The following is a 17,775-nucleotide window of genomic DNA, read 5'->3' on the forward strand; positions in this document are numbered from 1 at the left end:
TTTTCAGTCCCATTGCCAGAGTGTCACCCGGCGTCACTTCCTGGTGATGGCATGGTGTGTTACAGGGAAGAATGGTCCAGCCAGGGAGCATGTTTCCCCTACCGGATCATGGTAAGTACTTGGGAACCCTACTCCCTACCCACCCCCAGTTGCTTTTCTCCTAGGAGGAGAAGAAAGAAGCATGGTGATTTGGGGGGAACATGTGGGTGTGGGAAGAGTTCAGCAACCTCTTCCAGCTGCCAGTTCTCAGCTTTAAATCTCCAAGTTCACTTACTGCTTTCTACCTGCTAGGTACAACCTAACATATAGAACAAGTTATACCCTAAAGAAGAGGAAAGTCCATGGCTTATTTCAAAGGTGAAATCAGTTTGAAAGAAGCATTACTACACCTGGTGTTATGGTTGCCAACTGGCCTGGTAAAAACGTCATCTCCTTTTAATAGAGGCTTAATGCATGGAAATGGGCCACTGAAGCTTTTCATGGCATGGAATTAAATAACATCAGTTGACAAATAACATGCCATTAAGTTTTATTAAAGGAACAGGATATTTTTCTCCAGATCATTGGCATCAAATTATAATAGAAGCTTTGTTAATCAGCAACTAGGGGGAAGTGGGATTGCAGATTAACCCAAGATGGTGGTTACCAAAGCTTTCACTACCCAGCAGCAGTGTTCCCTCTAAGCTGAGTTAGTGTGAGCTAGCTCACAGTTTTTTAGCCTCCAGCTCATACATTTTTTGTCTTAGCTCATGAAGGACGGCTCCAGAGCAAACTAATTTATGCAGCGGCCAAATCGCTCGCTCACAACTTTAATACCAGTAGCTCACAAAGTAGAATTTTGGCTCACAGGACTCCACAGCTTAGAGGGAACTTTGCCCAGCAGTGCTTAGTGTCCAGCAGCCATGATGAAGCCCTGCTGAGACATGTAGCTGTTCAGCACTCGCCCAGTAGCTGCCTGCTACATCTCTGCCTGCTCTCATGTGGAACTGGGTGGCAGAGGAGCAGGGAGTGCTCCTCAGCTGGATTTCAGCCATGATCATTGCTCACTTGGCAGTGGCCCCAGCAGGCAGCTCCCATGGCTGAGAAGTAGTCCCTGCTCCCAGGGCCGGCCCCAGGCTTTTTTTGCGCACTAGGCAAGGCTACCTTCTGGCACACACACACACCCGTGCACCCACCAATTTTCAAACATAAATGCATTTTAGGAAGAATAAAAAACACAACATTTGAAATTGCTAATTTTTTTAATTGTGAGAACAAGTAATACAATCTCTGATTTTCTCTCTCAAACAGAAAAATCACAAAGCATTTTGAAAAATCCCTGTCCTCACTGTACAACTTGTTAAGTCCATCAACTCCAGCTAATAACTCAATTAACAGGTTCTCTTCTCAAAGCCGTTACTTGCATATGGAACTGAACAGTGATGGGGATCCCTAACTCAAATACCAACAACAGGGTTTGGTTAGAATAAAAATGTATCTTTCCTCTAATGCTTTTGAATTTGATTTAAATTCCCCATGAAGAAATTCAACTAAAATAATGAAAACGGTGATGGGAGTTTTTCTAACCATCCACACAGAAATGCAAACACACAACAACAGAATGTATTTATGTGACAACAGCAGAGGAGAAAAAACTAGATAAAAGGGGACAAAGAACTTTTTACTGAGAAAGCAGAACAAAGGGGAAAGACTAAATTGACACATACATGAATGCGCCATTGTAGCAATGAATTGTATAATTAACAGCACCTTATGATTTAGATTTTATATTCCTATTAAGTATTGTATTATCTTATACTGTTTTATTGTTTTGTTGGCAACCGGTGCCGTCAATGTAAGCCAACCTGAGCCCGCTCACAGGGAGGGCAGGATAGAAACTGCATTAATAAATAAATAAATAAATTTGGAAGAGAGATGGAAAAAAGTACAAACATGAAAACATGCATCTTTGAAAAGAAGGAAGAGGAAGCAGAGGATAAACTAAACAAAGTAATATACAGAGATTAATACAAAGCAAAAAAAGACATAGATAAAATTGGGGAAGAACAGAATGGCCACACAATTAAATGAAAATTGAGGGAGCAGAGAAAAACTGTGAAGATCCAATGGAAAAACAATGACAAAAGTAACAGGAAAAAGAAAAATATTAGCATATCAGGTGAAAAATCTAAAACACAACTGGAAAAATGCAGAAAGGAGTCTAAAGATGGGACAGCAGAGAACTGGAAGGGAACAGCAGAAAGTATTAGCGTCAAAACAGAACACAAGGGAGAAAAGAATCATGCAAGCAAAAAGATGTGAGTGACAGGGGGGGTCCCCACCAAGGCTGCCACCACTGCCAGCAGGTGCAGCAGCAGGAAGGGTGTCCAAGGAGCAGCGCCATTCTGGACTCCCTCTCCTTTCCAATCTGGCTGGCAGCCAGGAGGCCAGGTGGGCGCAGGGAGGCAGTTCTGCACCCCTCTAGGGTCTCCGCCATAGGTGGTCGCCTAATTGGCCTAATGGGAGAACTGGCCCTGACTGCTCCTCCTCAGCCTGCTTATGTGCAGTAACAAGTAGCAGAGCAGCAGGAAGTGCTTCTTGGCCAGCTCTCAACCACAGGTGCTTCCTGCTCCTCCTGCCAAGTGGGGGGTGCCTATGGTGGAGAAGTACTTCCTGCCCCTCCTCCACCTTCTCCCAGTAGCCATGCAAGCCCCTGGGGTCCTGGACAGATAGAGTTGCCAGGTGAGGCCAACAAGCAGGCAGGGGACTTACCAGGAGGGAGAGGGGAGGGAAGCTCTGGGAGTGAGAACCCCCAAGCAAGATCCAGGTGAGCTGCCGTCACATTTAAAGGGACCACATTGCTTTTAAATGCCTTCTCTCCATTAGAAATAATGGATGGGGGCACCTTCTTCTGGGGCTTGTAAAACTGGACCCCCTAGTACAATCTTTTTGAAACCTTGGGGGGGGGGGGGGGGGGGGGTTGAGAAGAGGCCCCAGCAGCTATGCTGAAAATTTAATGCCTCTAACTCAAAAAAAAGCCCCCCCAAGCCCCAAATACCCACGGATTGATTCTCCATTATACCCTAAGGGGACTGGTCTCTATAGGGTATAATGAAGCACCCAGCAGCTATTTACCCCCCACACTTTCAGATAGCCCTGAAGCAGAGGGAGGGGCTCCAAACCAGGGGATTCCCTGCCCCCAACTGGGAATTAGCAACCCTATGGACAGGACCTGAAGTTTGCTTCTCCATAGGGTTGCCAGCCCTGAGTTCGAAAGTACCTGGGGATTTTTTTGTCGGGTAGCCTGGGTAGGCAGGGTTTGGGGAGGTACCTCAGCAGGGTATAATACCATACAGTCCACCATCCAAAGCAGCCATTTTCTCCAGGGGAAGTGATCCCTGTCATCTGGAAACCAGTTATAATACCAGGAGATAGCCAGGTGCCACCTGGAGATTGGCAACCCTACTTGAAGTTCACCATCTTCTCTTGCTTGAGAGCATGCAGCAATGGAATAGGCTGCACCCCAGCATGCCAGATAAGACAGTTTTTACTGTCAAAAGGTATATTTTGTTCATTTTCAATAATCTATGCTAAAATGTATCTATTTTTACTGTTTTGCAATGAAGTACCTTTTTAAACTCATCTTCTTTCTCACTGTCTTCAGCATCCTCACTAGAAACAACAGAAATCCCAGAAGAACTGTTCTCCATTCCTCTGCCTCCAAATGCTACATGCTTCTCTTCTATAGTAAAACAAAAGTTTAACTGATTTCATTCAGTTGACAACCTGACAGTATTTTAAAGAACAAAATCAACCACCAATGGATGTACAGTGTATGCCAAGTATTTTAAAGAAGGCAGAAGCTGAACCTACAAATATGGGGCACAGGGGCTGCACTGAGCTGCCGTTGCCCTGTCTCTGCTTGCCCTTCACACACTCGATTTAAAGTAGGATCCTGCTCCAGTAGAGGCCAATACACACATAGGCCACATAGGCCCCATCTGTGTAATTTGTACACCACCTAAATGAGGTGTAAAAACAGGGTGTCAGGTCCTTACCTGGCACCAGTGGGGGGGTGAGGGAGAGCTCTCCAGGAATGGGGGGGCGACATCACCACACGTGACGTCCCTGACATGATGACATCATGCAAAAGCAACATCATCATGTTGAGGATGTCCCCTGGGCTCATGATTGTTGGGGGCAGGGGCTTCCCCCTCCAGCCAGCTGGCTGGCAGTGGGCAGGAGCCCACAAAATTGGGGGATCCCCCACTCCCACCTGGGGGCTGGCCCTATGTGGAAATCATGTGAATTAAGTCAGCATGCATGTAAGCTAGAGTTACCAGATGTCCTCTTTTTAGAGGATGTGTCTCTTTTGGGTTCTTTAAAAAAAAACTGATAGAAATGTCCTCTTTTGGGATTGGAAGGTTCAGGATATTCCTAATTAGTAGCAATTATCTCAGCTTAAATAATAGGAGTATTTAACATTAAGTTTGTCATAGCTTTCACTTGTTTGAAGTAGTTAGGCAATATGTCCTCTTTTTTGCTTTTCAAAATATGGTAACCCTATGTAAGCTCCTATGCAATGTTGCATCAAGCACAAATAGGCAGGAACCAGGTTGGAACACCACAAGAAGCAGGTTCCATGTGTATAATCAGAACATTTGCACTGGAATTATATTACTTGTTTAATACCATATGTCCTTTTAGCTCTAGTCATCTTACGTTTCTGAATTCTAACAATACCTAAATCAATCTCCTTCATTGAAAGGAGCTGAATTGAACCTTTATTTGAATTGTAATACATACATTAAGCCAACAAGCTTACTGAGAACAGCACAATTAATAGATTGGACAAAACATTTCCAAAATAGGAGCTGGTAAGCAGGTGGAGGGGGGACAGGACTGTATGGCCACAATCAATTATAGATGTAGTGTTCTTAAACTTTTAGAACGTATGGGTTTGCATACCTAAACTTACATTGGACTGTAGCAGTTATGAACATATGCCAAGTTTCTGTCCTCAGATGATATGAACAAATGTTTTCCTTTTCCCAAATAATGATTTTCAGTTTCTGCAGATGAAAAGCTGTCTAGCTCAACATGTTAACTAATGAATGTAATATGACATTGAGCTAATTATCAGACACATATGTTTGCCTGATGCTTACTATTGTTTAGTTGGATCAGTTAAAGACAACATTGTCACAGAATCAAAAGTATATTTACTATACTTTGGTATTTCAAATTATAGTATTTATAATTTCACATCTTATTTAATTCTACGTTCAAAAAACTGAACAATTCATTCTGCAGAAGACTCCCAAAAGCCATTATGGAGCCCAGACAGAGGCTCGCCCTGTACTCCCATACGACATTTGGGTTCTACTCATTTTTGGAAGCACATACCAAGATACTTGATCCAAATCAGTTTGTTGTTCCTCCAGCAGGGTGACCAGAGCCCCTAGCCCTTCCACTCAGCATCACCTTTGGTTCTTCAAGCCCAAGGTTAATAGGCTTGGGGTTTTTTCTTAATCAAGTATTAGCCCTCCCCACATGCCACATGGCGAACTGCTTATGACAGTGAGAATTTTAAAAACAGTCTGTGATATGGCAGGCAGGGGTATGTTCAAGCAGTTTAGGGGGGGGGGGAATCTAAGTAGCTCCTGGTTATACCGTGTAGCAAAAAACAATTGTGCCCTTGTCAGTTATGTCAGATCAGTAGCAATAATTGCAGGAATTGTATAGAAATATTTAGAAATATTGATTCCCATAGCCTTCATATATCCCTTGTGATGTTATAGAGTTTCATGCTCCCCTTGGGTGATTCCTAGAAGTTTCAAGTTTCCCCTCTTGGAATGTAATTGCCTCACCCCCTGGTGTTCTAGCTTCCTATGCCTGACCATTTGGGCTCAATTGCCGTCATAAACCTTCTCTGGTAGAAGACCAGAGGCATAGCTGACATGCTACTACACACGTAGCAGGGATCATCTTACTGCAGGAGGATGGTCCCCTGACCCAACCTTTCCCCACCCTGTTGCCATGACAAACACCTAATTTGGAAAGTACCTATCTCATTGTATTGGCTGATGGCCACAGCTAATTCTAATGAGGTTGGGGGTTAAATTGACTAGCACAGAGAGAGGAGCTCAGATTTTCTGCTTGCTGTTCTGTTCCTGTTACCTGCTGTCTGTGGACTTATTCTGGAAATGCTTTGTCTCAGCCATGTGCTCTGGGACAAAGGACTGGGTTGTGCAGCTCAACACATGGCTGCATACTAGCAAAGATGGACCTCTTGTTTCTAAAGATACTTGGACTATTCCAAGGGACTTGGTACTAGGACTCCTTGCCTGTGGATCACCCTGGTAACTATGTAGATCTTTAATGTTTATTAAGGGCCAAAGGGCCATAAGTTTTGTTATTTTCTAATCTCTAGTCTGATTGCTAAGTTCTGTGTCGAATAAACTTTATTCTGTTTATACCTTGTGTGATGATTGATGGGCAAACTGACTCTAAGGCTAAATCCTTGGGCCTAGCTGGCTGTGCTACCATTAAATCTTAAGAGTGCATCTCTAAGGAGGTGTTGGAGCTGGGCATAGTTGTATTGTATTGTGAAAAGGCAGGAGTTCTCCCCTCATTCCTGGGCAGGCGTGGGGGTAGGATCCTGTACATGGTGGCCCTAGCGTTGGGATCAATGAACTGGATTCTGGCATTGCTCTGTAAAAGAGATGGACCATGGCGAAAGTACAGAGAGGGAGGAACAGAGAGAAGGGGCTACAGCAAGAAGGCCAGAGAACCCGAAGACTATCCCTAAATGTAGTAATACTATAGCACCGATCTTATGCTAGATATTAAAGCCCCAAGGTATGATGGATATGTTTGCCAAACCAATCTCTACAATTACCTACTCCCTTAGGCCAGAATAAAAATGCATCTCCAGGAAAAAGGAAGGCAGCTGGAATAATCTGCTTCACTTTACCCCACAATGCTAGTCCCTGGGAATTCATCAACAAGATCCAGAGTGATGCATTTATTGAATCGCTGTATGTTGGTAGGAGTCAAAACATCTTTTTAACTCCATGGGGATCATCTTAAGAAAGAATGGAAAGCAAAACAATAACTGAAGAAGAGAAAATTCTGAAATGTCACGCAAAACAATGTTAGCTAATGCTGTAGTGGTTTTGGATAAGCAATATCTTGAGACTAGTCCAACAGAAGCTCAAGCTACAATTGGCAACAGAATGGTTCTTTGAATTCTGTGGCCAAAAGAAATTGGGACGTGATTGTTGGATGAAGCAGCTAAAGTTCAGTTGCTGAAGAAAATATAGACTTAATTTTTATAGAGTTGTCAAGTTTTGAGTCACAGAAAGAAAAATCTATGTATAATAATGCTTGTTGTAGTATCTTCCTGTCATCCTAAAGATTAAAATTATTGTTAACATACAAGAAAAAAGAGAAAATGAAATATGGGGAGTGGGCACACAGCATAATAAGTAAGACATGGTAAGGCAAATGAAATTCTTCTATGGAGTGAGAAGCAGAATTAATATATTTTTGCTTTTGGTGAAGTAAACAACAGCAACAACCCAACTCCTGTTATTAATTTTTGCGTGGACCTTGAACAGTCCTCTAATTTTGTATTAATCACCTACAGATTAAAATAAATGGATTATTAATTTGATCCATTTGAGCTCTTCTTGTAGCCCTACAAACTAATTACATCAACAGAACAGAAAAGTAATAGAGAAGAAGACAAAGAAGGAGGAGGAGGAGATTGGATTTATACCCTGCCTTTCACTTGGAGTCTCAGAGCAGCTTACAAACACCTTTCCCTTCCCCTGCCCACAACAGACATCCTGTGAAGTAGGTGGGGCTGACAGAGCTCTGAAAGAACTGTCCTTGAGAGAACAGCTCTGACAGAACTATGGCTTGCCCAAGGTCATCCAGCAGCTGCAAGTAGATGAGTGGAGAATCAAACCCGGTTCTCCCAGATTAGAGTCCGCGCACTTAACCACTACACATTTCTATAAATACAGTAAGAAATCCCTTTGCTCACACACATATACCTTGTGTTGGAAATCGTTTGAGAGGTGGCTTTTTAACACGCTTGACTTCATAAATTTGTTCAAATATAGATATCACCTCCTGTACAGCATCTTCTATATGTCTGCTTTTGTTGTTTAATATTTCAGCCCACTCTTTGGTATATGTCTGTCAGTGACATAAGGTAGTTTAAGATGTTTAGTATACATGCGTAGTAAGGGGAAATGGAAGCATTCGAGCAAAATTGTGCATTTTATTGCTATTAAAATATTACAATTAAAAACTTGCTTTAGAATGTATTTAATATTTATAAATACCTAGATCAGTGGCTTTGGATATGGAAGCACTGTAAGTGTAATTTATATACATCCCCTTGGACTTTAGAGCAGCATTGGGGTCTAATGCATAAAAATTTATATTACAAAAGCAGATTTATTCTTTAAGGTGCCTTTTTTTCTAGCAGGAAAAAAAATGCAAATAGTCATATTACCAGCCCCAGTGTTGTTCAAAAGTGGAAACATTTAAGAACAAACCAAGGAGGCTCGCTGATTTGAGGCATTCTAGCTCTTTTGTCTTTAAACTGTGAAAAACCATCCTTTAAATATGAATGGTATGCCTCAAAAAGATACTTGCAAGGCTAATATGTGGGGACTGGGTTCTCATAGTGATTCTGGAGGTCAAGCACCTTACAGTGACCTTGTCAGACGTTACTGCTGCTATCATTGTTATTACTAGCAAGGAATCGTCAAGGCCTTGCAGGCATCACTTCATTTTACCCTTTATCTCCTTCCCCACACCATTATTTTTCTCCTCTTTGCAGCTCCATATCTTCTCCCCTTTTCCTGCTTCCTTCTCTCCTTCCCACTTACCAACCAACCAACCAACCTTTCTTTCCATCTTTCTTTCTGAAAGTCTTCAGCTTTATTTATTATTTACATAATGTATACACCACCGTTATCCCCAATGGGGACCTGAAACAGCTGACACCATTGTCTTCTATTCCAATTTATCTCACAACATTGTGAGGCAGATTAAGCTGGGAGAATGTGACTGGCCCAAGGTCACCCAGGAAGCTTCTATGGCAGACTGGGGATTCATACCCGGGTCTCCCAGATTCTACTCCAAAACTCTAACCACTACACCACACTGGCTTTCATGGGGTGGCTGCCATCGAACAGTAGCAAGAAACCAGGCCGGGGTAAATCACATAAGATGTGTGGTAGCACGTTGCCTGGTGGTTGCTACCAGGCCTGACCATGATTCCTTCTCCCAGGGTGGACTGGCAATTATGGGCATCAAGGTTCCTTCTGGTCAGCCAATGGCCTCCCTCCCTGGGCTAGGCAAGCACTCTGGCAGGCAGAAGGGATGTGACTGACCCACCTGAGCTCTCCACAGCGGTGGAGGAGGTAGTGCCCAAGCCCTGCACAAGGCAAAGCATCAGCCCCTCCCCCAAGTCCCACGTGATACAAAGTGCCTGGCCAATTGAGGGTGGGACAAGGGCAGGCAGGCTGTAGGAACTTATTTCTTTTTTTAAAATCCCAAATGGGCTTGGAATAGAGCCACAGGGGAAAGAAAGGCTCTTGCCTCCACCTCCCCCAGCAGTTTGCTTGAGCAACAAGTGTGGGGGGCTTTCTAACAGCCTCAGAAAGATTGTCCCATAAGGGACTTCAATATTGAACTAACTCTTGTGTTGATCTGGATTGCTAGAACAAGAAGGAGAACACACTTCATATGCTATGAAGTGATATGAAGAACACCAATTCATGAAAGAGATTTGAAGCAGGATCCACTGTAATGTAACGTAACATTTCCTTTCTCAATCCTGCGGTTCCCAAATTACAGGACCATGCTTCAAAGCTAGTGACTCGCTCACCTGAATAACAAATATCTCTGTGAAGATCTCAGTGTCAAAACAGTAATACTAAAACCTGAAGATTCAGGAGATGTATGCCATCTAGTGGCAAACTATTAATATATATTGTTTCATTTATAAACATTTTGCTACATTCAGATTAGTAAATACTGTGATAACAAAACATATATTTGGAACAATGCAGTAAATAAAATATGTGTTATAACATTTATGTTAAAGAAACTAGAAAAAGAAATATGGATACCTCATTGCGTGCCAATAAATCCTCCACTTTTGTAGCACTGTCTGGTAATACAAGCAAAAGAGTATTCGATATGTCTTTCATTGTTAAATCAATCTGGATTTCACACAAGTCATTAATCTACAATAAATAAAATAAAAATTAATAGCATACAATTTATTTTTATGTAGCTGCATTAGTTAAGTGGTCTGATAAGATTTTGATCTTGGAAGGGAGGAGAGAACCCAACTCACAAAAGAAAATTGAAAGTGTACTTTGTCAATGTTAAGAGGGGCTGTAGCTCACTTGCAGAGCTGAGATGTGATTTTATTCTTCTTTCCACAATTGCAGCAGTGCATGGAGGTAGTTTGAATTCTCTTCCCAACTGTTTTTGACTGCATAGGAGCTGATGCAGAAAACAACTTGGTGAAGAGGCTTAGTCACAAGTGGTGTAAATTTCCCATCAAGGAATGCCCTCCAAAATCACCAGAAGCAGACATGACATAAACCAAACCTGGGGGTTGCTCAAGGATGCCTAGTTTAGGCTCTTTATACTCAAATCCTCTCTCTTTTACATTTATCCCTAAGTGTTTTAAAATTGCCTCACATAACATTTTTAGTGGGGAATCGTGGGCTTCGCCCTGTTTAAATAATTGCTTGGCATATAACTACATGATAGCTTTCGTAGTAATTTTTATGTGCTCCTTTTGTATGGTGAGGGTTAGCTGTTTATGACTCCGGTTATGAAAACAGTAATCAAGAAGTAAGTAATTGCTTGGCATATTTTGTTCAATTTTATATTATTCAAACGAGTACTAAGGAACACATCCTTCCTATATGTCAACAGTATTACTCCATTTTTTAAAAAAATCTCATATTATCAATCTAAACAAAAATTTCAAATACAAGTATCTTGACTATTTTATGGTTCCACCTGTCTTGTAAGCATTTGGGGTTATAGAAGCTACAGTTATAGAAGGTTAGTTATAGAAGGTTTATCTATAAGATAAAAAGCATATTTAAACCAATTGACACTGGAAAATATGTTTACCTTTTTCAAAAGCTGATTAAACATTTTCATGACTTCATCAACTTCTTGAAAGAAGCTATCTAAAGTCAAAGATGACCATGTTAAAATAGTAAGTCCTTGTCGCAATACAGATTCCACCTAAAGAAAACAGACAGGGCCAAGAAAAATAAACATTTAGTGGGACTGTAGTACACAAGCAATCATGAATATCAAATGTCTAACATACCCATTTTAATTTTAATTTAATATTATCTTAGCATCTCTCTGTAGCATTAAATTATGTATCAGACAAACTTTTTAAATCGATGCATTCAGAATGTGGTGACCTCAGCTGGGGAACAGGTCCATGGCAAGAGAAGCCAATCCTTCAAGTACCCTAGTCGCAGGCCATATAGGGCATTAGAGGTCAGCAGCAGCATTCTGAATTGCACTTGCAAGCAAACTGGCAGTGTAATGATTTTAAATATGGCAAGATGTGTTTCCCAAGCATGATACCTGCTAGCAGCCTAACAACTACATTATGAATTTTGCAAACTGTCTTAAAAGGTAGCCCCATGTGAATGGTTTAGAGTAGTCCCAATTGGATGTAACCAGAGCCTAGATAACTGTTGCCAAATTCTGCATATCGAGATAGGCCACAAGCTGCAACAACCAACATTGGTGAAATACCCCACATATCACAGAGGAGATCTGTACCACCTGCAGTCCTGAATCAAAATCACTACCAAACTGCTCACATGCTCTTTAAGAGAGAGGGTGAACCCATCTAAATAAGATTGATTTGTGCAAACTTCAATTGCAAACATCAATAAATCAACAACATCCACTTTCTCATCTGACTCAGTTAAGTAAACTGAACTGGGCATTGTAAGCATGTTGATGATCCCAAACTACCAGCTTCTGCACCTAGAGTGCCCAGTTTGGATCACAAGACTGCAACATGTGGAAAAGGGTCTTCAGCCTTCCCTCAAGCACACACTGACAACATTTCCTTGACCTCAAACAGTGGTGGTGGTGGGGGGAGATGCTATTTGTCCCACTGGGGAAATGCATGACAGTACATTCTGAGACTGCTCTGATCTGCTACAGCAATGGCACTCAGATCACCATGAATGTAAGAGAAGCACCCTGATCTGGATAGCCCAGGCAGGCCTGATCTTGACAGATCTCGGAAGCTAAGCAGGGCTGACCCTGGCAAATAATTGGAAGGGAGATCCCCAAGGAATACCAGAGCTCCGGACACAGAGGCAGGCAATCAAGCCACCTCTCTGAGATGTTCAAACCCCACTAAGGGTCGCCAGAAGTCACTATGACTTCCAGGCATACAAGCACACACACACACACAAAACCCACAAAAATAAATCATAAAATGAATGTAAGAGAAGCTCAGTATGTAAGTCACAGTACTGTGTTGTGCGGGCCATGTTGATATTATTAGGGGCCAATCTCAAAAGCTCCCTCACCACCTGGAACCGATCCACTGAATAGCTTTACACAGGCATGTTGTAGAGAAGCTTCACCACTATCACAGCCACAAAGTAAATTGCCCACCCCTGCAGGGATTCCAAGTCTTTGTGAATCTAAACTTTATCAGGTAATGGTTCATCTGTAACAAAAGAATCTCTGAGATATCCTCCGCACCCAAACCACTTTGAACTGGACCAGTAGTACAGGGAGGTAGCTTTAGTCTTTGAACTTAATGGTCTTCCATGCATTCTTCTTGAGATGGTAATGTATACTTCAAATTCAAAGCTACAGCACACTTCTGTGGGGACTCTCCTGAGCCCATGGACAGGGGCCCATGCCTTTATACCAGTCTAGCTCTAACTGCAAATAAAACCCAAATCAAGCATATATCCTACTACTATACATGTGAGAACTACGTTAACAGCCCCATGGCTGATATGAAGACCATGTCATCCTGAGGTACACCATATTGAATAAATACATACACACCCTGCCACATGTGTCTATGAGCACATATGTACCTTACACACACAGTGAGTATATTCTGCTGAATTAAATTACCGTGACTCACCTTCTTCATTTTTGGCGCCATCAAATTTACAAACACAGTTGGCACTTCCTGGCACAAATTTTCATAACATGCAAGAATACCCTGTGAATTAAAATTAATGTTCAATATTGTAAAGAATTTAAAAAAGACACCAAAGTATGCTTGTGCAAAAAGTAAGTCGTTTGAAGAAAAATGGAGCATTGGGCTACACATAAATTATTCAGTGAAATTTTAATATAAAATGTAATTTAACATTAATTTATTTACTTCATTTATATCCCACTTTTCTATCCAACAGGGACCATATCTGGCTACATCACTCTCCTTCTCCACTTTATCCTTACAACAACCCTGTGAGATAGGTTAGACTGAAAGGGTGTGACTGGCTCAAGGTCACCCAGCAAGCTTCTATGGCAGAATGTGGATCTGAACCTGGATTTCCCAGATCCTAGTCCAATACACTAACCTGTGTTTGTGTGTGTATGTGTATACACACACACAAAATACACACAAAACTATAAGACAGTTTGTTTTCATTGACAGGTATCAAAATTTAAGATATTTCCCCAATGGAGAGAAGACTGAAATTTGAACTTGCACAGTTCAAGACATCATGCTTATTAGAAGGGTCTGCATTTTTTAAACCTTTTTGTCACTTAAAATTTGTGACATGAAACTAAACTCATAACTGAGATGAACATGCTTCATAGCAAGTGACACATAAGGTGAAATGTTCAGCTATGTGAATAAGCTCTATACCATAAAAAAGCCAATGAAGTTACTTCATCAGATGGAAGTTGTGAAAGCAAGCATAGCTAAACATCTGGATATTTCTATTCATGTAAATGAACTATCTTTTTGTCTGTTCAGGATAACAATTAACAGTCAATGAACAATCTCTTAGCAAGACTAGTGGAATAAAGTCTAAATTGTCATACAAAGAAATATGTTAATATGATACTTCTAAAAAATATATCAGTGGTTAATTCTTTACATACCTCCAAACGTAATTTGTTTGTCTTAACCTCACTTTCAATTTTAACTATCCTCTTTGCCTGCTCTGGTACGTCAAGTCCCATCTTTATCATACACTTCGTTTCTCGGACAATCTCTAAGATTTTGGGGTCAAAATTAACTAGTAGCTTTCCAGTTTCAGGATGCCGTACCAAAAGTGTTACTTGTAATGCTACAAATGCAAAAATATTATAGAATTATAGCCGACCTGAGCCTGTTCGCGGGGAGGGCGGGGTATAAATATAAAAAAATAAATAATAAATAAATAAGTGCAAACTATAACTTTTTCCTGTTGTACAAATTTGCAAAATTGTCCAAAGCCAAGGTGGGAAGACAAAGATACTATTCTGTAATACTTTCGGTGGACCAAAAGACTCACCATATTGTAGCTGTGAAATTTCCTTCATCCAAGCTGTGTGATAGAGTACCTCAAATTCCACCAGCACATAGGAAATTTTATTGTACAATCGAACAACTGCTTTACCTTCTGGACTTGCTAAGATGTCTGAATTTTTCTGTTAAAATATTTGGAATCAATGATATACATATTAAAATATATAAATTAATGGAATACTGCCTCTCATTTCTCTCTTCCTCTCATTAGTCTAGGAGATTACATAATGTGATTTATTTTTACAAGCCTTTCAAGATTACACAGATTTTGATAATGCATATCATTGCTTCTTTAATTACAGACAGTGCTATATTTCAGCTTTTCTAAGCATGGACTCAAAAGTCCTGTGATATACTGGGCAAACACATAAGCAGCACAGCTTTGTTTGTTGTTTACTCTCCAGCAGATTCCACAGTTGAATAGATAAGACGTTTTTAAAGGGATATTTTTCTGGTACTCTCTTGCTTTTTCCATAATCCAGCGAATGTTGGCAATTTGATCTCTAGTTCCTCTACCTCTTCGAAACCCCGCTTGTACTTCTGGTAGTTCTCTATCCACGTACTGTTGAAGCCTAGCTTGTAGGATCTTGAGCATGACCTTGCTAGCGTGTGATATGAGTGCAATTGTGCGATAGTTTGAACATTCCTTGGCGTTGCCCTTCTTTGGGATTGGAATGTATACTGATCTTTTCCAATCCTGTGGCCACTGTTGCGTTTTCCAAATTTGCTGGCAAATGGAACCTAACAAAATTGTAGTGGCATATGTGGTTCGACCCTGTACTCAAATCATATTTCTTTGGATCCTGGCCAAAGGCACAAAAGAAGCTATCATAGATAACTTTAATGATCAACCAACAAAAAAGGGCAATGTGCTATAATCACAGAAACAAAGCATACCTTTCCCTAGCAATAATTTTGCCTCTTCCTCAAACTTTTAAAAATTCAAACAATTCATTATCTGGAATGGGAAATATCTTCAGCTGGAATACTTATGCACAATGCACCACTTTCCAGTCATTTCCAAAAAAACTCTTTATCACATTTTACTTAAAATTGTGGGTGGCTTAAGGTGCTCATTCATATCACTTGATTAAAGTTCAGAAAAAGCCTTGGAGATTTTTCAATTAAAGTGGATTTCTTCACGAAAGGCAATTTCCAGCTTCTTAAGATATTCAGGAGAACTGAAACCATTCTAAAATAAGTCTGATATACACCTTAAGGGTTACTGCTAAATTATCAAAATCTTCTACGTCTCAATATATGCTTGACATTAGTAAAGTTGGATATTAGCTTTCATGACAGTCAAACAGCACCACCTACAGACTGTCCCATATCACTTTACTCCAATTGTAATCTCAAAGAGAATTGGGAATACATGATAAACATCAGTATTCTTGTCACTTGATCACAGTTTTTAGAGGCATAGTATTTTATGCCTTACCAAATTTGTCTCCTTCAGGTGGATGATGACAAACTTACATAAAAATAGTCGATCGGTTCATTTATGCGCCTGAAGAGCTGCCTCACCCACAGTATCTTCCCAGCTACTGGGGGCATATTTCGAGCCAGAGGAGGATCATCTTTTTGAGCCTGATAAAGCTGTGGTAAACACAGGTTTAAAACATACTTTCTAGTAAAACTGTAGCTAAATCTCTAAGCATTTGGAACTGAACAAGAATGTGTGGTATTAAACAGCAGACGATGTTCTGACAAGAAGTTTAACTGCAATTCCATAAGGTATACTATTTTCCATAACAGAATGAAGAGAAGAGGAGAAATATGAAGCATTGAATTAAAGGTAGCTGACATGCTAATAACTATGTGCAACATCAATTAGAGACACTACACATTCCCAACTTTTTGTTTCCAAATTAGAGATAGCTTAAAAATTCATAAGATTCACTTGTTCCCCTCTCCCAAGGGTCTGTTGTTCTCTGTTTTACTATCTTTTCAATGCTAATCAGCCCAGTCTCCAATCCAGCATTGCCACACACTGATAAAGTAAAATTACGGTTTACAACACAGACCATCAATATAAACATAGAACTTCTCTGCCTCTCCATCTATATTATTTTAAACCATTCATTATTGGGGTTGTCAACCAATCAAATTAAAAATTTCTTGCTCAAATGTTTGCCTTTTTAACCATCTGTCAGTAAGTGAATGAATAAAAGATAAATGTGCATATTCCCAAAACCACAATATAGGTGGTTTTTGAAACAATCAAATGAGTGTAAACAACAAAAATGAACACCTATTCTTAGAACAAAAGGCTACCATTGATATTTTCTTTTTAATATATTTACAGCTATATGACACTCTTCTACCATAAAGGCCCTCCACCACAACACTAAAATCCCAAAATTAAAGTGGGCTAATTTTTTTAAATAAATGTATTCTTAAGTCTAGTCTCACCTATTAAAATTTGCCCTTACTAACTACAATTAGACTGTCTTAATAAGTCATCTAAGTTCCTTTGATTAGTCTAAATCGGGGTGGCCAAACTTGCTTAACATAAGAGCCACATAGAACAAATGTCAGATGTTTGAGAGCCACAAGATATGAGCAAATATTACGCACACGTTTTTACTGGGAAATATGCAAATTTGCTTTTTATATGAGACTGCCAAAAATAAAAACAAAACGGGTAAAAACAGATATTAATAATGATATTTCTTTGTCCAATGATATTTCTTTGTTTGCTAATGATATTTATTTGTCTAAAAGAGAGAGAGAGAGGCTTCCGGTCTGGCTCCCGCGCATGGCGGACGCTTCCTCGGGTCGCTCCCGAGGGCGCCTCGCCCGCCCGCGGTGGAGGAGGGAATCCGCGCGAGCGGAGACCCGAACGAGCCCCTCAGAAGAGAGGAGCTCGGATCCGGGGCGCTTTAGGGCGCACTAGGGGGGAGTCGCTCTTTCGGCCGAGAGGTCGGAGAGCGAGGCTCCCGCCATGCCCTGCCCCAATGGACCTTGCTGCGTGAGCGACCCCGAACGGGGTTTAGCGGAGCCACCAGACGTCACCGAGTGATAAAGCGACCATCCGCAAAAATGGAAAAGAAAAAGAAAAGATCGGCTTAACTGTGAGTTGTCAAAATGCAGAGAAAAAGAACTGAAAATCGTTTCCCCCCCCTCCCAGCGAAAAAGGCAAAGAGATTAATCCTCCATCTATACAAGCGAAAAAGAAAAGGAGGGGGGGGATGAACTGAGCGGAC

General features: G+C 40.8%; 1 protein-coding gene across 1 annotated transcript in view; it reads right to left on the minus strand.

Moving 5' to 3' along the window:
- Positions 1-17,775, minus strand: part of DNAH8 (dynein, axonemal, heavy chain 8) — a 262,658-nt gene that overhangs the window by 202,427 nt on the left and 42,456 nt on the right. Inside the window, exons 14-23 of the mRNA XM_015422004.1 lie at positions 16,046-16,165; positions 14,553-14,688; positions 14,158-14,345; positions 13,181-13,261; positions 11,164-11,280; positions 10,137-10,253; positions 8,082-8,187; positions 4,094-4,107; positions 3,891-3,906; positions 3,609-3,721 (exon numbers count right to left, since the gene is read on the minus strand). Of these exons, the coding sequence (XP_015277490.1) occupies positions 3,609-3,721; positions 3,891-3,906; positions 4,094-4,107; positions 8,082-8,187; positions 10,137-10,253; positions 11,164-11,280; positions 13,181-13,261; positions 14,158-14,345; positions 14,553-14,688; positions 16,046-16,165 (1,008 nt within the window). The remainder of the gene's footprint in view (positions 1-3,608; positions 3,722-3,890; positions 3,907-4,093; positions 4,108-8,081; positions 8,188-10,136; positions 10,254-11,163; positions 11,281-13,180; positions 13,262-14,157; positions 14,346-14,552; positions 14,689-16,045; positions 16,166-17,775) is intronic.

This window comes from Gekko japonicus, unplaced genomic scaffold (assembly GCF_001447785.1).
Source record: "Gekko japonicus isolate JY-2015 unplaced genomic scaffold, Gekko_japonicus_V1.1 scaffold960, whole genome shotgun sequence".
Classification (NCBI taxonomy): Eukaryota; Metazoa; Chordata; class Lepidosauria; order Squamata; family Gekkonidae; genus Gekko; species Gekko japonicus.